The following is a 19884-nucleotide window of genomic DNA, read 5'->3' as shown; positions in this document are numbered from 1 at the left end:
AAGCTTATAGTGCAGATTTTAATTAAGCTTATAGTGCAGATTTTTATATAAGCTTATAGTGCAGATTTCTTAGAGCTTAAAATGCAGATTTCTTTAGAGCAGATTTCTTTAGAGCTTGTAGTGTAGATTTCTTAAGAGCTTATGGTGCAGATTTCTTTAAAGTTTATAGTGCAAATTTTTGGGTGGAACTTGTAATGCAGATTTTTGGTGGAATTTATAGTGCAGATTTTTGGTGGAACTTGTAGTGCAGATTTTTGGTGGAACTTATAGTGCAATTTGGTTAAGTATTATAGTGCAGAATTTATGTTTGCATAGTATGCAGAAATAGTGTAGCATAGAATGCAGAATCTTGATTAGTATAGTATGCAGAATTTTGATTAGCATAGTATGCAGATTTTTGTTTATGCATTTCAAAGTTAGAATTTGTTTAAACATTTCAGTTTTTAAAGAAGCATTCTTTTATTAGAGGTATTAACAAGTATAAGAAAGATAAAGAAAAGAAAGAAAAAGGCCAAGACCTTAAGTAGATCCCAAAGTCAAGACTTTATGGATTTTGGCACACAAGGTGCTCGTTAAAATGCCAAGACTATTAAAGAAGAAGTAATTAAGATAAATCAGCTTATGAATCAGTATTTTACTTTTATCAGTGGCACTGTGCTGGACTCTCAGTTGTCCTTGGGTTGGGCTCCCATAGTCGTCCCTAGGTTTAGATAACCTAGTATGTTGGACTCTCAGTTGTCCTTGGGTTGGGCTCCCATAGTCGTCCCTAGGTTTTGATAGCCTAGTAAATCCTACTAGATTCGGGACTAGCTACCTCGGGTCTAGTTAGGGATGCGCGCATAGCAAGTACAGTTGCCGGGCCCATCAGCAGTTTGATTATTATTTTTATCTATTATGAAAATATTTTTCAAAACATCACAAATCAGTTTTAGATTTATTTTATTCACATCATATTCGAGTTTTGTGAGTTAGATAGTGCTTACTAAGCAATTTTGCTTATAGTTGCATTTCCTATAACTGCAGATAAAGGAAAGGAAAAGTTATAGCAAAGGAAGGCGACAAGGAGGTGCGAATGGATGTGTGATGCCTGGACTATAGAAGCCTTGGGACCTAGCATAAGAATTTATTAAGATTGCCATTTATTAAGAATGTATTAGATGAGTCATTTAGTCTTCCGCTGCTAGTTAATTGTATGTTTTGAGTTCTCCGAGAGTTTTAGGAATTACTATCAACATGTGAACAAGGATAGTTAAGTAAAGTTAGTAGTCCAGTAGCGCCCCGCCCTCACAGACCAGTAGTGAGGAGGGTGGGGTGTTACATGTGACCATCATGCTTTTTCTGTGCCAAAGCCTTGGTCAAGGGATCAACGACGTTAGCATCTGTGGGTACTATGTAAATCTTCACATCTCCTCTATCGATGATCTCTCGAATGAGATAGAAGCGCCGTAGTATGTGTTTGGTCTGCTGGTGTGAGCAAGGTTCCTTAGCATGTGCAATTGCTCCATTGTTGTCACAATAGAGCTCTATAGGATCGGCTATGCTAGGAACCACCCCAAGTTCAGTAATGAACTTGCGGATCCAAACTGTTAGTTAGAGCCCTAGAGCCAATCATTTGATGATTGTATGGACTCATGTATATCATATTCTTTTATATTAATAAAGGCATTTGTTTGGTTATTATACTTATTTATATTAGTGCCAAATAGACTAAGTATAATAGCGTCCTTGAGTAGAAGGTTCATACCTATATCAATCGATTAGTTGAATCGATAGTGAGATGATATAGGGAACACTACTCTAAATCATTCCTAGTCGAGTATTAGCATTTAGGGACAATGTTAATACAATAAGACTAGCATGTAGGTCAGCTCGATGACTTGATCTCACAAGTCATGGATATAGAGATATCAAGCTGACACATGGGTATGCATTAGAGAATGTATACTGAATGACCCGCCATGAGAAAGTATCATGGATTGTTATATGAGTGTCATATACTTTCTCATGTGGCTATTAGTATGACTATTAGTCCTTAGACCTGAAGTCACCATGGATCCCTACATAAGGAGTTATGTACTTTGGTTTCGTCAAACGTCACCCGTAACTGGGTGGACTATAAAGGCGATTACTGGGTATATAACGAATTATGTAGAGGGATGTGAGTGATGTAGATGGGATCTATCCCTCCCATATGACGGGAGCGACATCGGTATTCTTGATAGAGTGAGACCACTAAGTGCATGACCATGCCCAAATGAGTCAACATTAGATGTTGAGCTCATTTGATCGAGTGAGTCTACTTGGAGTTCAAGATTTAGATTGATTAGAGGATGACACGGTCTATGCCTCATATTGATCAATCTAGATGTCTAGGATAGAAGGACACTTGTCATTATTTTGTGAGTAGTCACAATTGGTAGTCACAAGGTGATGTCGGATCTCGACATTCTTGTAACTTGGGTAGTAATGATGTGTTGCTAGATACCGCTCATTACTTATGCTCCTAAATGGGTTTAGGGCATTGCCAACGTTACAAGAACCTATAGGGTCACACACTTAGGATAATTAGATGGAGATTAGGTTCATATGATGAACCAAGAGGATTAGATTCATTTGATGAATCAAATTGGATTAAGAGTAATCCTAATTGGGCTAACTTGAGTTCGACTCAAGTTGATTCATGTATTTAATGAGTCTAATTTAGATTATGACTTATTAAATCAATTTAATTTAATGAATTAGATTCATTATATTAAGTTGGCTCGAATCAAATGGTTGGATTAGATCAACCATGGTAGAGATTGGGTCAAGTTTGACTTGACTAGAGATGGAAGACCAAAGGTCAATTTTGACTTGACCTTTTGCCACCTCATTGGTGAGTTGACATTAGGTGGACCAATGATGATATTCCACATCATCATGGATGCCACCTCATGGAAGTTACAAGGCCATTTTCTTATTAACTTCACATTAATTGCATTTAATGGGGAGTTACTCTAGATGAAAGTGGCCGGCCACTTTGTGAATGAGAGTGAATTCATTTTCATTCAAGTGTGGTTTTTCTTCCTCCTTCTTCCTCTCAAGCTCTCCCTCTCCCTCTCTTCCTTGCCTTGGCCGAATCTCACCAAGGTGCTAGCACACCTTTGTGTGAGATTTTCTCCACCTACGTGTCCGTGTGGATACATCTAGAGGACCAACGCTTGACGGTCTAGAGATCCGGCAACACCTTGGACGAACGGGAAAGCGAAAGGCACGCAACAAGGGTAAAATTCTTAACATGTAGATCTAGGAGTAGATCTAAAAGGTTTTTCCAAATTCGTACTCGTATTCTCTTCGGTTTTTCCTTGCACGAGATCCTTGGCTTTGGGTGACTCGGGGTTTCCGCGACGCGAAAAAGCGGTTTTCGCGGCCCGAAGAACCCAACACAAACTACCTCCTTTGCTGCTTCTGATGCAGCAATATACTCGGCCTCTGTTGTAGAATCAGTAACTGTGTCCTGTTTCGAACTCTTCCAGCTCACAGCACCACCATTCAAGCAAAACACGAACTCAGACTGCGATCTATAATCATCCTGATCAGTTTGGAAGCTGGAATCACTGTAACCCTTTACAACTATCTCGCCATCACCTCCAAATATTAAGAAATATTCTTTAGTCCATCTCAAGTACTTAAGAATATTCTTGACCGCTATCCAGTGACGCTCACCAGGATCTGACTGGTATCTACTCGTCATGCTCAAAGCATACGAAACATCAGGACGAGTACATAGCATGGCGTACATGATAGATCCTATGACTGAAACATAAGGGATCTTATCCATGCGGTCTCTCTCCTATCTAGAAGAGGGACTTTGAGTCTTCGAAAAACTCACACCATGTGACATCGGCAGAAATCCTTTATTGGAATTCTGTATGGCAAACCATAGTAATACCGTGTCAATATATGTACTTTCACTTAGGCCAAACAATCTCTTAGATCTATCTCTATAGATCTTTATGCCGAGAATACAGGCTGCTTTACCTAAGTCCTTCATTGAGAAACAATTTCCCAGCCAAGTCTTTACAGACTGCAACAAAGGGATGTCATTTCCAATGAGTAGTATGTCATCCACATACAATACAAGGAGGAAAACTGTGTTCCCAACAATCTTCTTGTAGACACAGGGTTCATCTTCATTCTTGATGAAACCAAACTGTTTGATCGCATCATCGAATCGAAGATTCCAGCTCCGAGAAGCTTGCTTTAGTCCATAAATGGACTTATGCAGCTTGCATACTCTGCCAGTATGCAGTGGATCAACAAAACCCTCAGGTTGTGTCATGTACACATCCTCGAGCAAGTTTCCATTCAGAAACGCGATTTTGACATCCATCTGTCATATCTCATAATCATGGTACGCTGTAATAGCAAGCATGATCCGAATGGACTTAAACATTGCTATTGGAGAAAAAGTTTCATCATAGTCAATACCATGAATTTGCTTGAAATCTTTAGTTACCAAACGACCCTTATAGGTAATAAGTCCATCCATGTCAGTCTTTCTCTTAAAGACCCACTACACCCAATGGATTTGACGCCTTCAGGTGGATCAACCAAAGTCCATACTTGGTTGGTGTACATGGATTCCATCTCAGATCTTATGGCCTCTAGCCATTTTTCAGAATCTAGTCTCATCACAGCTTCCTGATAGGAGGTAGGCTCATTCTCAACAAGCATAACATCGTCATGGTCAGACAAGAGAAAAGAGTATCTCTCAGGCTAACGACGTATCCTGTCAGACCTGCGAAGAGGTAGGTCTACTTGAACTGGTTGTTGTTGCTCAACTCCTTGTGCAACAATCTCATCACCCACAACATTTTGCGGTCCCAATTCAACTTCCATCAAGGCTTCAGTGCTATAGTCCATATCTTGAACTTCTTCAAGATTAAACGTACTCCCACTAGTTTTTCTATAAACAAAGTCCTTTTCTAGAAATATCCCAGTCTTAGCCACAAACACTTTGTGGTGACTGGGAATGTAGAAGTAATATCCCTTCGTTTCCTTGGGATATCCTATGAAATAACACTTATCGGATTTGGGTCCCAGTTTGTCCGAGACTTGACGTCGAACGTAAGCCTCACAACCCCAAATCCTCATAAAAGATATTTGGGTATCTCTCCCAGTCCATATCCTATATGGTGTCTTTATCACAGCTTTGGATGGAACACGGTTAAGTGTGAAGGCTGCTGTGTCTAGAGCATATCCCCAAAAAGATATAGGAAGATCTATGTGACTCATCATAGATCGTACCATATCTAATAGGGTACGATTCCTCCTTTCGGATACACCATTCCACTATGGTGTTCCAGGAGGAGTGAGTTGGGATAGAATCTCACACTCAGCTAGATAGTCACGAAACTCATGGCTAAGGTATTCACCACCTCGATCTGATCGAAGTATTTTAATACTCTTGTCTAGCTGGTTTTGTACTTCATTCTTGAATTGTTTGAACTTTTCAAAGGATTGTGACTTATGTGTCATCAGATACACATAACCATATTTACTGAAGTCATCAGTAAATGTAATAAAGTACCTATAACCACCTCTGACAGTAACATTGAAAGGGTCACATACATTACTATGTATAAGTCCTAACAAGTCAGTTGCTCTTTCGCTGTGTCCACTAAAGGGAGTCTTGGTCATCTTGCTCAGTGGGCATGACTCGCATGTCTCATATGATTCAAAATCAAATGAGTCCAGCAAACCATCTTTATAGAGCTGGGATAAACGATTCTCATTTATATGACCTAAGCGACAATGCCAGAGATAGGTTTGGTTCATTTCATTTGACTTGAACCTTTTGGTATTTATGTTATAGATGAGATTCTCTAAGTCTAGAATATAGAGTCCGTTCATCAGAGGTGCACTACAATAGAACATATCATTTAAATAAATGGAACAACATTTGTTCTTTATTATAAAGGAAAAGCCTTTCTTGTCTAAACAAGAAACTGAAATGATGTTCTTTGTGAGAGCAGACACATAACAACATTTATCTAATTCTAGTACAAGCCCAGAGGGCAGAGATAGAAAGTAAGTTCCTATAGCAACAGCAACAACCCGTGCTCCATTGCCTACTCGTAGGTCCACCTCGCCCTTTGTCAATGCCTTGCTATTTCTCAGTGCCTGCACATTAGTACAAATGTGAGAAGCACATCCGGTATCTAATACCCACGATGAAGAAATAGAAAGATTGACTTCTATAATATATATATCTGAAGTAGAAATCTCATTTCTCTCTTCTTCTTAAGATCTTCCAGGTATCCTTTGTAGTTCCTCTTCCAGTGCCTGGTCTGACCGCAGTGGAAGTAGGTAGCATCCTTGGCAACACCTCCTTTAGGTTTCATTACCTTGCCTTTGCCCTTAACTTGGGACTTTCCCTTACTTTTAGGCTTACCTTTGCCTTTATGCTTTTGCACCATCAAAATGGAGTTGGGCTTTACCTTCTTAAGGTTGAGCTTAGTAGTTCGCAACATGCTTAGCAGCTCAGGCAGTGGCTTATCAATTTCGTTCATGTTGTAATTTATGACAAATTGACTGTAACTTTCTGGCAAGGATTGCAAGATCAAGTCAGTGGCTAGTTCTTGACCAAGTGGGAATTCCAACCTCTGTAGGTTCTCTATGTACCCAATCATCTTAAGTACATATGGGCCTACGGGAGTCCCATCTTGCATCTTGCACTGAAACAGTGCCTTAGAGATCTCGAATCTCTCGTGCCTTGCTTGTCCTTGATATAGTTGACGAAGATGTTCAACCATATCATAAGCAGTCATCAACTCGTGTTGCTTCTGAAGCTCAGAGTTCATGATTGTGAGCATGAGGCATGCCACATCTAATACATCATCTTGATGCTTCTTATAAGCATCTCGGTCGACTCGCGTGGCAGTGGCAGGAGGTGCCTCCGGAATGGGCTGCTTCAGGACGTACAGTTTTCTTTCTTGTGTGAGAACGATTCTTAGATTCTTGTACCAGTCCAGGAAATTAGCTCCATTGAGCTTGTCCTTGTCAAGGACAGAACGCAGGGAGAAAATATTCGTGTTCGTCGACATGACAATCTACAGCATAAATAAAGTAGAAAGTAAAAATCATATTCCACTTATCATTTAATTAGACTTTTAACTAAATGATACTTCCACTGAATTATAGGGTTTTTGTAGAATCAAGTCATGGATGTGGTCAAACCACACTACTAGATTCATACCAATTAGCTATAATTCTCACGGGACAAGATCCACATTATACTATGCCTTGAGTTAGCTTTGGCTAAATCACCCAAGACATAGTATGATCGGTAGATAATGAATTATCAATTACATCTTTATACAACTCTTGTTTATAGGATCAAGATAAATGTGATCTTTATCCTATCTTACCAACCGTTGGAAAATGCCTATAGTTTTACCAATCTAATTGAGTTAACTAGTTATACTCAATCTAATTGAGTTTGTTCTCACCCAAGCTTTGATAGACGGGACCAAGATTGTCCCTCCGTACCCTACCAAGATAATATGCGTTGATCTGCTTTGGCAGATTCAATAACAACAAATGATCGAGGTAGTGATGGGTATCAAAACTTGGTAGGTATTTTGAGTTGACTTGATTAACATCTAATCTAATCATGAATGTGTATCATATACGCATTAAGACACTAATTACCCTACATTAGCATACATCACATACACACAAGCAATGATATATATATATATATATATATATATATATATATATATATATATATATATATATATATATATATATATATATACACATATATACTGATTAATTAATTTGTGATTAGGTCATGGCCCTACTACGATCTTCTCAAGCCAATGAAATGATCGGACGGTCAACCTAGGGTTAACGACTTCTTCAAGCGCCTCCTTTTGACCGCCATGTGTTGATAGCATCCTCTTCGTGGCTCCTTCTTGAGTGGACCTTCCACCGCTTTATTTTGTACATTACAAATATGAAACTCAAGTTACATTCGAGTCTAAAATCTATTTACAATAGGAACATAATAAGGGAGGCACGACGCGCAAGTCGCATATTATATACAACACGCACAATAAAAAAATGGCACGCAGGCCATATTATGAATTACAACACAATTTTAACCAATCACATTGGAGTTTTTGGGCCATGACCATCACAATATCATACATAATTATAAATTATGTATTTTACATAAATTTCTATAATTTTACTACTGTTTTATCAATTTTATGAGTCACAATTTCTCGGCGGTTTCGTTTAGCGATTTTCGGGCGCGATCGTCAGACAATGTCCCTTGCGGGGTTAGGGGCAGCGCCCCTTCTCGCGAAATGAATATTGCGAGTGTCACAAACTGATCTAATAGCGCCTTAAGTCGTTGTCCCAAAAAAAAAAAATTTTGTTTGGGCGATACCTTGCCGTTTCAGAAGATTTTTCTCGATATTTGAAGCCTACAAGTGTCCAAACACTTGTTGCTTCGCATCTACAAGAAAAATACTCACAAAATATATAAAAGTAGAAAAATTATAAAAACTTACAGATCTGAAACCTTTTCGTAATAACAAATACAAATATGTACAAGCTTTGCACGTGGCTTTGATACCACTGTTAGCAATTTCGAACCGCAAAAACCACTTTTTGCGTTGCGGAAACCTTGAAGCTAGCCTCGGATCCGTGCGAAGATAAATAAAAATTTCATGTACATGTTTGTCTACACTAGATCTACTTTAGATCTACATGAAAAGAAGTTTTACCCTTGTAGCGATGCCCTTCGCTTATCCCGCTCGTCCAAATGGTTGCCGGATCTCGTAGAGTGTCAAGTGTACACTCCTCTACACGTATCCACATGGACAAAAGGTGGAGAAAATCACTTAGAGTGTGCTAGCACTCTTGAGAGGTTTCAGCAATGGAGGAGAGGGAGAGAAGAAGAAGAGAGGAGGAAAAAGAAGACTTGAATTTGTTGGTGCGGGAAGCATCCGACGATCGAACTCGTGTTTTGATAATGACAAAGGATTCAAAGTTAAGGTGTTTTGTATTCTAACAAGTCTACTTGAGGATTTCAGGAAAGTCCTAGCTGCGGTTAGGCAAAGGGAAAACCCTAGGGGGTGGTAACCCTAGGTCATAGGGGGTGGTAACCCTATGCGGAAAGTCTTGGAAGGTCGATTACTTCAGGCAAAAGTCCTATGGGGTGGTAACCTTAGGTGGAAAGTCCTGGTGTCGCGAACCAGGTGAAAGACTGGACTAGCCGGGAAGCGGATGTCCAGCAGAAAGTCCAGAAGCGTCGAGTGCTGAGCAAAAGTCCAGTCGATCTGGAGGATCGACTGACAACAGGTAAATCTACTGAGTGGAGTAGGTGAGGACGCGTTCCCCGTAGAGGGAATAGTAGGCGTCGGGTCGACCTAGAGTTTCCGGTTGGAAATCCGAAGTCAGACCCGAACAGTCCGGAGACTGTCATTACTTCATATTCATACTATTATTTTGTATTAACTTTGTGGTGCAGGTATTTTTGGATTAACATACTTGCAGGTACCAAAAACACAAAGAAGAACTCGGATGAACAGTGTCCGAGGCGCCTCCATGGGGCTTGGAGGCGCCTCGGGTGCAAAACCTGAGCTGGCGCGAGAAGCAGGCTTAAGGCGCCTTGGATGGATTGAAGGTGCCTTGGACAGCTTGGAGGCGCCTTGAAGGGTTTGAAGGCACCTTCAGGTCGCGGAAGTCAAAGGGTTATCGCAGCGAGCAGATCGGGATAGAATTCAAGCTTCAAGGCGCCTTGGAGCTTGTTTAAGGTGCCTTGAACACTGTTTAAAAGCAGGGTTCGAGCAGCACATCAGATCATCAACTTCCAAGCTTCCATTCTGCTGTATTCTGCTCAAGTACTGCTTCCAAAGTGCTGTTGCAACATTCCGACGAGCCGGAGCTCAGATTTCTTTTCTACTACAGTTGTCGGTATAATTTTAATCACAGTTACATTTGTAATTAGATTGTAATATTCATCGAGCTTATAGTTGTTGCCCACCGGAAGCGATCAAGGATTGCGGGCCTTCGAGTAGGAGTCGCCTTAGGCTCCGAACGAAGTAAATCTTCCGTGTTCTTCTATGTGTGTTTCTCTATTTCATTTCCGTTGCATTAATTTCTGAACGAGGCTTTAATTACTACGATAGTTTTACGATTCTGATAAATGAACGATTTAGCCACGAGCGCTATTCACCCCCCCTCTAGCGCGTCTCGATCCAACAATTGGTATCAGAGCGGGGTTGTTTTGAATTGGTGCAACCACCATTCAAAACAGTTTTTTTTTTGTGGTATTTTGTTTATTTTTCTTTCGGAGTCAATTAGAAATTAGCTAATTAGCTAAAATTCTAATTCTTTTCAAATCGGTGTTGCTCAAAGTTGGTCAATACCACTTGAGCTCGTTATTTTTTCTTCTTCTTCCCGCACTACTAATCCAAGACTCAGTCTTGGAATAGATCTTCTTGTTTGTGTTTTTTTTTTTTCAGATCTAAATGACACAACAAGAAGGATATAGCACTGTTCATCCCCCACTATTTTCCAGAGAAGACTTCGGATATTGGAAGGGGCGAATGGAGATATCTGAAGATCCAGTTCGACACCTGGATGATAGTCAAGACAGGACTGTTATTTAATAAACTATACAATTTAAAAATGCAGGAAGGTGAGACGGCAAGTTCGTTACACGCTCGAATTCAAGATATACTGAACTCGATCTCTTCATGGAATCAGGCAGAAGGTAGAAAATAGGGACATTATAAGGTATGCTCTTAACTCGTTTCCTAGGAGTACATTGTGGGCATCGATGGTAGATGCCTACAAAGTCTTCAAGGATTTGTCTTCTTTAAAATTAGATAAATTGTTTAGTGAATTTGAACTTCATGAACAAACTAATGCACAGCCATCCGAGAAGGGTATTGCTTTGGTTGCAGGTACGAGTCGAACACGGGAATCAAGAGTACAGCGAAAAATTGAATCAGAATCAGAAGACGAACCCGACTCAGAAGATTCAGAAGATGAACTGACCAACGAACTAGTGAATCTCGTGAAGAAGCTCTACAAGAAGAAGAAGGGCTTCAACAAGAAAGATATGAAGAAGACAGTTCAATCCAAGGAGGCCCAACCGAACTCGAAGGTAAAGTTTGAAGTCACATGCTACGGGTGTAACCAGAAGGGGCACATCAAAGCAAACTGCCCTAACCAAAAGGAAGCCAAAAAGCAAAGAAGAAAGAAGGCCCTGAAGGCAACGTGGGATGAATCTTCCTCGGAGGACGACGATGACGAACTCGATCAGACGAGTCTACTCGCACTGATGGCCCGGGACTAGATCGTCGAGAGCGAGAGGGAGTTAGAGGCCGAGTCCGAGCAAAGCCACGGATCCGCATCCGTTTTTGAAGGGCCAGACTCCACTGTAAGTATTCCGAGGCTTAACAACTTAGTTAATTACTTATTACGCAAGTTAGCTAAGTCAAACCTTAGGATTAAATCACTTCTAAAGCAAATAGCTGTCCTTAAAGAAGTGACTAACTCAAAATCCTTACCTGATCAAGTTCAGACTGAAGATTCAACTCAAGTTCAAAAACTTGAGGAAGAAAACTCTAGTTTGAAAAATCAGGTAAAAGATTTAAAAAATACCTTAGAACGGTTTTCTTTGGGCTCCAAGAATCTGGACCTAATTCTTGGAACACAAAGAGCCGTCTACAATAGAACTGCGCTAGGAGATAAAAGTAAAAAGAAATATAAATCTTATTTATCCCTAATAAACAAACAAAGTAGTAAATCAGTCCAAGCATGGGTCCCCAAGTCCAAATTGATCAATCAAGTTGGACTTGGCCAATACTGGGTTTCGAAGGATCAAATACACTACGTCGATAGACCATATCGAGGCTATGATCCAGGGAGAGCTAAAAGAAAAACGATCTTAAAAATTTAAAATTCTAAATTCAAAATCAAATTAAAAAATTTGAAATTAAATTATAATAAATTATGAATTCAAAATTCAAAATCAAATTAAAAATTCGAAATTAAATTATAAATTCTAAATTCTAAATTCAAAATTCAAAATCAAATAAAAAATTTAAAATTAAATTATAAATTCAAAATCAAATTAAAAATTCGAAATTAAATTATAAATTCAAAATTAAAAATCAAATTAAAAATTTAAAATTAAATTATGAATTCAAAATTCAAAATTAAAAAAATAGATAGAGGATCCAAACTAGCTGGCACCTCCAACTGAACTACCCGACAGGGTAACTGAACCTAATTTACTCGAAATGGGTAAAATAAGAGTAGATTACCCGGCAGGGTAATTAAGGTTAGATTAAAACGGGCTAAGTTTAACTTGAACCACAGTACTGGTGAAGTTTTTGGATGATAGTACGTTAGGGAAGCTTGGGCATCGTATGTCTAGGAAGATATGGCTTCGACCTAGTGCATTTGGCCAAGTGGAACTGACCGAAGCTACCCTTAAATAGATCCTAACTAGTTAGACCAAGGATTAGTATTAAGTTCAATGGGTAGGACTATTTGGAAAACCTCGAAGGCATGATTACTTTAATGAGCTCCTTGTGACTCACCATAGCCCAGAAGTTTATCCAAAGAATGCTTACTTGTTGAACCCAAAGCTAAACCTGCATCTAACACAAAGTTAAACCAGACCCTTAAATTAAACAATAATTCATCTCACAGCAATTATAGGATTCCCTGATTGACAATTTAAATCGGGTGAGATGACTAAGAAATAAAACTATGACTTAAACTTAAATCAAGTTAATCAAATTATCTTTAATTAAAACTCAATTTCAAAATTATTTTTAAAACTTAAATTTCAAAATTATTTTTAAACTTAAATTTCAAAATTAGTTTTTAAACTTAAATTTCAAAATTATTTTAAAAAACTTAAATTTCAAAAATTATTTTTAAACTTAAATTTCAAAATTATTTTAAAAACTTAAATTTCAAAATTATTTTAAAAACTTAAATTTCAAAATTATTTTAAAAAACTTAAATTTCAAAATTATTTTTAAACTTAAATTTCAAAATTATTTTAAAAAACTTAAATTTCTTTCAAAATTATATAAAAAACTTAAATTTAAAAATTATTTTAAAAAAAAAAATTATTTTAAAAAAAAAAACTTAAATTTCAAAATTATTTTAAAAACTTAAATTTCAAAATTATTTTAAAAACTTAAATTTCAAAATTATTTTAAAAACTTAAATTTCAAAATTATTTTAAAAACTTAAATTTCAAAATTATTTTAAAAACTTAAATTTCAAAATTATTTTAAAAACTTAAATTTCAAAATTATTTTAAAAACTTAAATTTCAAAATTATTTTAAAAACTTAAATTTCAAAATTATTTTAAAAACTTAAATTTCAAAATTATTTTTAAACTTAAATTTCAAAATTATTTTAAAAACTTAAATTTCAAAATTATTTTTAAACTTAAATTTCAAAATTATTTTAAAAACTTAAATTTCAAAATTATTTTAAAAACTTAAATTTCAAAATTATTTTTAAACTTAAATTTCAAAATTATTTTAAAAACTTAAATTTCAAAATTATTTTAAAAACTTAAATTTCAAAATTATTTTTCAAAATTATTTTAAAAACTTAAATTTCAAAATTATTTTAAAAACTTAAATTTCAAAATTATTTTAAAAAACTTAAATTTCAAAATTATTTTAAAAACTTAAATTTCAAAATTATTTTAAAAACTTAAATTTCAAAATTCCCAATTTCCTAGATTTTTCGAAAGTTGGACTTATCCTAAGCTTACCCACTAGAAATCTTGTTCTCCTAGACTCAAACCAGAGCATCTCACAAACACCTAGGTATACCTTGATTGTGATTGAAAAACATAGAATGGCGTGAGATGCATAGGGTACAGCCTGAACTCAAGAATGCTTATATCTGTGCATCAATATGAGTCTGGGCGTTAAATACGCAATATACATCAATCAAGTTAAGTCTTCCAGCTCTAGTCAAATCTATCTGGACCAAAGTAACTTAACTTGACTAACCATGTGAAAGTTGTTGCCCTGTAGGCAATCAGCAAGTAGCTAAAGGTTAGACAGTTGGTAAAGGATACTCAATTTTCTAGTTAAGCATGTTTGATCTTTAGGGCTCTGATACCTAGTAAGTTAATCTATTGAACATGACTCATGCTTGGACTTAAGGACCAACTGAATTTGAATGAATAACCTAAACCAAATTTAAATATTGTTTAAACTTAAGCTAAGTTTACTGTTAACCTAAGTTTTCAAAATTCAATACTTGTAAGCTAAGTTCCAATCTCAAATTTCAAAACTTTGTTGAACTTAGCTAACTTTGTAAATTCCTGCACAGTTTTTCAAAACTTAACTCAGTACGTTCAAGATTAAAACGCAACTTTTTAAAAAATTATATTTTTACTAGCTTTTAAAATCTATCAAAAAGATCCACTTCCTAATAGTTTTATAATGTTAACTCAGCCGCCAAAGAGCTAACATCATCTTTTCACTTAGCTAAAAAATGACTGTTAAGTGGTCTTAAAATCTAGTTATTCAAATGACTATTCTTGCTTATTTTTGATATATGGCAAAGGGGGAGAGTAGCAAAATTATAAAAGTAAAATTCAAAAATTCAAATTTAAAATAATATAAAAAGGGGAAGCAACAGTTAAGGGGGAGCATATAGTTGGCGCTAAAACTTTAAATTCGTAGGGTTTACTTTAGCAAATTTGCTTTGTTAAATGTGTTCATCTATTCTAGCAAATTTGCTTGTGTTAAAAGTGTTCATCTATTCGTTTGTTTACTTAACTTTGAATTTGAGTTGCCATAATCAAAAAGGGGGAGATTGTTGGTGCGGGAAGCATCCGACGATCGAACTCGTGTTTTTATAATGGCAAAGGATTCAAAGTTAAGGTGTTTTGTATTCTAACAAGTCTACTTGAGGATTTCAGGAAAGTCCTAGCTGCGGTTAGGCAAAGGGAAAAACCCTAGGGGGTGGTAACCCTAAGTCATAGGGGGTGGTAACACTATGCGGAAAGTCTTGGCAGGTCGATGACTTCAGGCAAAAGTCCTACGGTGTGGTAACCCTAGGTGGAAAGTTCTGGTGTCGCGAACCAGGTGAAAGACTGGACTAGCCGGGAAGCGGATGTCCAGCAGAAAGTCCGGAAGCGTCAAGTGCTGAGCAAAAGTCCAGTCGATCTGGAGGATCGACTGGCAACAGGTAAATCTCCTGAGTGGAGTAGGTGAGGACGCGTTCCCCATAGAGGGAACAGTAGGCGTCGGGTCGACCTAGGGTTTCCGGTTGGAAATCCGAAGTCAGACCCGAACAGTCTGGAGACTGTCATTACTTTATATTCATACTATTATTTTGTATTAACTTTGTGGTGCAGGTATTTTTGGATTAACATACTTGCAGGTACCAAAAACACAATGAAGAACTTGGATGAACAGTGTCCGAGGCGCCTCCATGGGGCTTGGAGGCGCCTCGGGTGCAAAACCTGAGCTGGCGCGAGAAGCAGGCTTAAGGCGCCTTGGATGGATTGAAGGTGCCTTGGGCAGCTTGGAGGCGCCTTGAAGGGTTTGAAGGCGCCTTCAGGCCACGACAGTCAAAGGGTTATCGCAGCGAGCAGATCGGGATAGAATTCAAGCTTCAAGGCGCCTTGGAGCTTGTTTAAGGCGCCTTGAACACTGTTTAAAAGCAGGGTTCGAGCAGCACATCAAATCATCAACTTCCAAGCTTCCATTCTGCTGTATTCTGCTCAAGTACTGCTTCCAAAGTGATGTTGCAACATTCCGATGACCCGGAGCTCAGATTTATTTTCTACTACAGTTGTCGGTATAATTTTAATCACAGTTACATTTATAATTAGATTGTAATATTCATCGAGCTTATAGTTGTTGCCCACCGGAAGCGATCAAGGATCGCGGGCCTTCGAGTAGGAGTCGCCTTAGGCTCCGAACGAAGTAAATCTTCCGTGTTCTTCTGTGTGTGTTTCTCTATTTCATTTCCGCTGTATTAATTTCTGAACGAGGCTTTAATTCGTACGATAGTTTTACGATTCCGATAAACGAACGATTTAGCCACGAGCACTATTCACCCCCTCTAGCACGTCTCAATCCAACAGAATTGCCTTGATTCAATGTGGTCGGCCACTTAATGGAGTGTTTTAAACCTCCATGTAATACCAAGAGTCATGACTCTTGGTCTTCCTAATGAGGTGGCATACAATAATGTAACCTTGATGATGTGGAACATCATCATTGGGCGGCCCATGCCAAGTCACAATGAGGTGACATTTGGTCAAGTCAAACTTGACCCTTCATCTTCCCTCTCAAGTCAAGTCAAACTTGACCTCTTATCTCCCATGGTTGATCAAATCTAACCTTTGGTTCAAATCAATTTAATTTAATGAATCTCTATTCATTAGTTTAAATTAACTCAATGAATCATAGTCTAAATTAGACTCATTCGACACATGAATCAAATTGAGTCCAACTCAATTAGTCTAATTTGGATTACTCTTAATCCAATTTGGTTCATCACATGAACCTAATCCTCTTGGTCCATCATATGAACCTAATCTCCATCTAACTGCCCTTTGTGTGTGACCCTATAGGTTCTTGTAACGTTGGCAATGCTCCTAAACCCATTTAGAAACATAAGTAATGAGCGGTATCTAGCAACATATCGTTACTACCCAAGTTACAATAATGTTGAGATCCAACATCACCATTGTGACTACTAATTGTGACTCTGACAATATGTGACAACGTCCTTCTATCCTTGACATCTAAATTGATCAATTGAGGTATAGACCGTGTCATCCTCTAATCAATCTATGTCTTGAACTCCAAGTAGACTCACTCTAATCAAATGAGCTCAATATCTCATATTGACTCATTTGGGCATGCCCATGCACTTAGTGGTCTCACTTTATCAAGAATCATGATGTCACTCCCGTCATATAGGAGGGATAGATCCCATTTACATCACTCATATCTCTCCGCATAATTTGTTACATACCCAGTAGTCGCCTTTATAGTCCACCCATTTACGGGTGACGTTTGACGAAGTCAAAGTATGCAACTCCTTATGTAGGGAACCATAGTGACTTCAGGTCCAAGGACTGATAGTCATACTAATAGTTACATGAGAAAGTATATGACACTCATATAATGATCCATGATACTTTCTTATGGCGGGCCATTCAGTATACATTCTCCAATGAATACCCATGTGTCAACTTGATATCTAATATCAATGACTTGTGAGATCAAGTCATCGAGTTGACCTACATGCTAGTCTCATCGCATTAACATTGTCCCTGAATGTTAATACTTGACTAGAAATGATTAAGAGTAGTGTTCTCTATATCATCTCATTATCAATTCAACCATTCGATTGATATAGATAAGAACCTTCTACTCAAGGACGCTATTATACTCAGTTATTTAGCACCAATACAAGTAAGTATAATAACCATAAAGAAATGACTTTATAAATATATATAGGAATATGATACATCGAGTTCATATAACAATCATCACATGATCAGCTCTAGGGCTCTCACTAACACGGAAGTCAACAGATTGACATAGGTGGCAGTTAAAGTATAAGGTATGTTAAAGCTATAGTAACCAGTCCGATGGGATCTCCCTATAACGGTTGGCTAAGGCCGATTGCACACCTTAAGTGGTCTAGCTCCCTACCCAGATATATGCTTACAGGGATCTTCTGCCCATCACATCCGGATCGACTAATGCCTATCGAACATACTCGCAAAGGCTCAGCTCCCCACTCAGCCAGATGCTTATGGGGCTCTGCTCCCCATCACATCCCGATCGGCTAATACTGATAAGATATACTCTTAGGAGATCAGCTCCCCACTTAGACAGACACTTACGGGGCTCTGTTTCTCATTAGAATTTAATCGGCTAATACCAATTGAACATACCATCAGGAGCCTAACTTCCCACTAAGATGCCATCATGGCCTAGTCACTCCTCATGAGAGACTGGGGCTCCTGTTCATAGTCTATCTCTTGACTAACAACCCAATAGATCTTCTGACCCATGAGTCCATTTCTCCATTAATACGGCATGAATGATTACATCTTTAAATAGATACACAATATTCTACCCATACTTATGATATAATGGAAGCATGGTGATTAGATGGGATGTCTAGCAGTATTGTGATGCCTTATTAAGTGCAGAGATCATAAAGACATTATAAAAAGTGTATCTTTTTACTGGCACAGGTATGCGAGTTTACTGCTTTTCTTCAATTACTTCACTATTCTTTTTCCTAGGATCTTGACTTGATCCTCATAATAACTGCACCAGGGACCCCTGGCCTACTTACCGATGGATTTTTCCTCATTCTTCTCTTGCTCGTAGGAATTTCTAGTTCAAAGTTTTCTTCCGATCAACCTCCAAGCCATCTCACCGACATTCCACTGCTCAATGCTTCTACACGAGACCATTGCAGATCAGAAATAAGACAATTGCAATGATATTAGCCCATAGTTTTAATTTGCAGTAATTACTGACTATCTTCGCCTTCATAAATTAGAAAAACCAGTGAGTGTTTTTACGATCGCGGAAGCCCCTATTATATATTTTAATGTAGTGAACAGGAAGACGAGTTCAACGTAATAAACATCACAATCAAGGCACAATTGCTGTAATTTACATAGCTGCCTAATCCACTGCAAGACAAGGAACGTAACAGTGCTATAATTCACAAACAAACACTCGGACATTCACAGGAGCATCTCAAGCTCGACCCACCACCAGCGCTTCCTTCCGGCAATGTTTGTACTCCGGAGTCATTGGAGTAATCCTCTGCTGGAGGCGAAGCTGCTCGTAGAACCTTTTGATAAACTGCTCTGCCTCCTCGTCTATATGGCTATCCGTCGCCTCTTCCTCCTCTTTCAAAGGGAATGGTGAGTCAGTAACCCTTAGTTGCCGCACTGCCACTGGGCTCTTCTCGAAGCTCCACAGACTAGGCGCTGGCGACAGGGATGATGCCATGTCGGAGGACTCAACGTAGTCCTCTTCCGAGTTCAGCATCTCGAGCGCCTCCGTAAAAGCCATCGCTTCATAATCGCAATTGTGACGGTGGGAGTTGTGGTCATATGAAGGATAGGCAAGGCATGTGTTACAGTTAAACGCCGCCTCCTTGGAGCTGTAGAAGGAGACAGAGTTATGTAAACTGTTGCCATGGTGACGATGGTGATGGTGGCGACCATGGTGGTGGTGGTGGAACGTCATGAGGTTGCCGAGGGCTTTTCCGATAAGCTTGCCACGCTTTCGGAGAAGGTGGAGATCCATCATGAGTTTGTCCTTGGAGAGGCCTTGTCGGATCATGTAGAACACCGCTCTCACTATGTGCCACAGTCTCTTCCCAACTCTTGTAGACTCCATGTTTGGATCTTTGCTTCTTAATTTGGGAGCTTTAGTGCGAATGGTAGTTTCAGCTGGGTGCAAGGAAGAGTGAGAAGCAGTGAAGGTTTTTAAAAGGCAAGGAGTAGCACAAGAATTGTCAGCAACAGAGACAGTATTGAGGAGTTTTTTTTTGGTTCAATTATTGCAATGGAGATGGCTAGAAAGTCCTCAAAACAAAGATAAATTATTAGGTTTGTTGAAGGACACTGGACAACCTATCGTTTAAGTAATGGAGATTGATTGGTTTCTACTGATCTATTCAAGCTCAGGTGAATGTTAAATGGCAGTGGAGTGAAGGAAGGATGAAAGGCACTAATCACAGCCATCTAGCCACGGGTAACGGGAGTGGGCCCAGTCTTCATCAATGCCCAAGTGCCCATCCATGGTCATTGTCCTGAATAA

At 38.4% G+C, this 19884-nt stretch overlaps 1 protein-coding gene across 1 annotated transcript; it reads right to left on the bottom strand.

Moving 5' to 3' along the window:
* Positions 1 to 18810: 18810 nt before the first annotated feature.
* LOC121999368 lies at positions 18811 to 19461 on the bottom strand. Its single transcript, XM_042554056.1, has one exon. The coding sequence runs from the start codon at positions 19459 to 19461 to the stop codon at positions 18811 to 18813; it is 651 nt and encodes a 216-aa protein (XP_042409990.1).
* Positions 19462 to 19884: the final 423 nt, after the last annotated feature.

Source organism: Zingiber officinale, chromosome 7A (assembly GCF_018446385.1).
Source record: "Zingiber officinale cultivar Zhangliang chromosome 7A, Zo_v1.1, whole genome shotgun sequence".
NCBI classification, from domain to species: Eukaryota; Viridiplantae; Streptophyta; class Magnoliopsida; order Zingiberales; family Zingiberaceae; genus Zingiber; species Zingiber officinale.
The sequence above is the reverse complement of the archived record's forward strand: the minus strand, read 5'-3'. Positions and strand labels throughout refer to the sequence as shown.

What these genes read in the sequence shown, in the direction of transcription:
- LOC121999368 (XM_042554056.1), bottom strand. Translation starts at nt 19,461, where the DNA reads ATGGAGTCTACAAGAGTTGGGAAGAGACTGTGGCACATAGTGAGAGCG.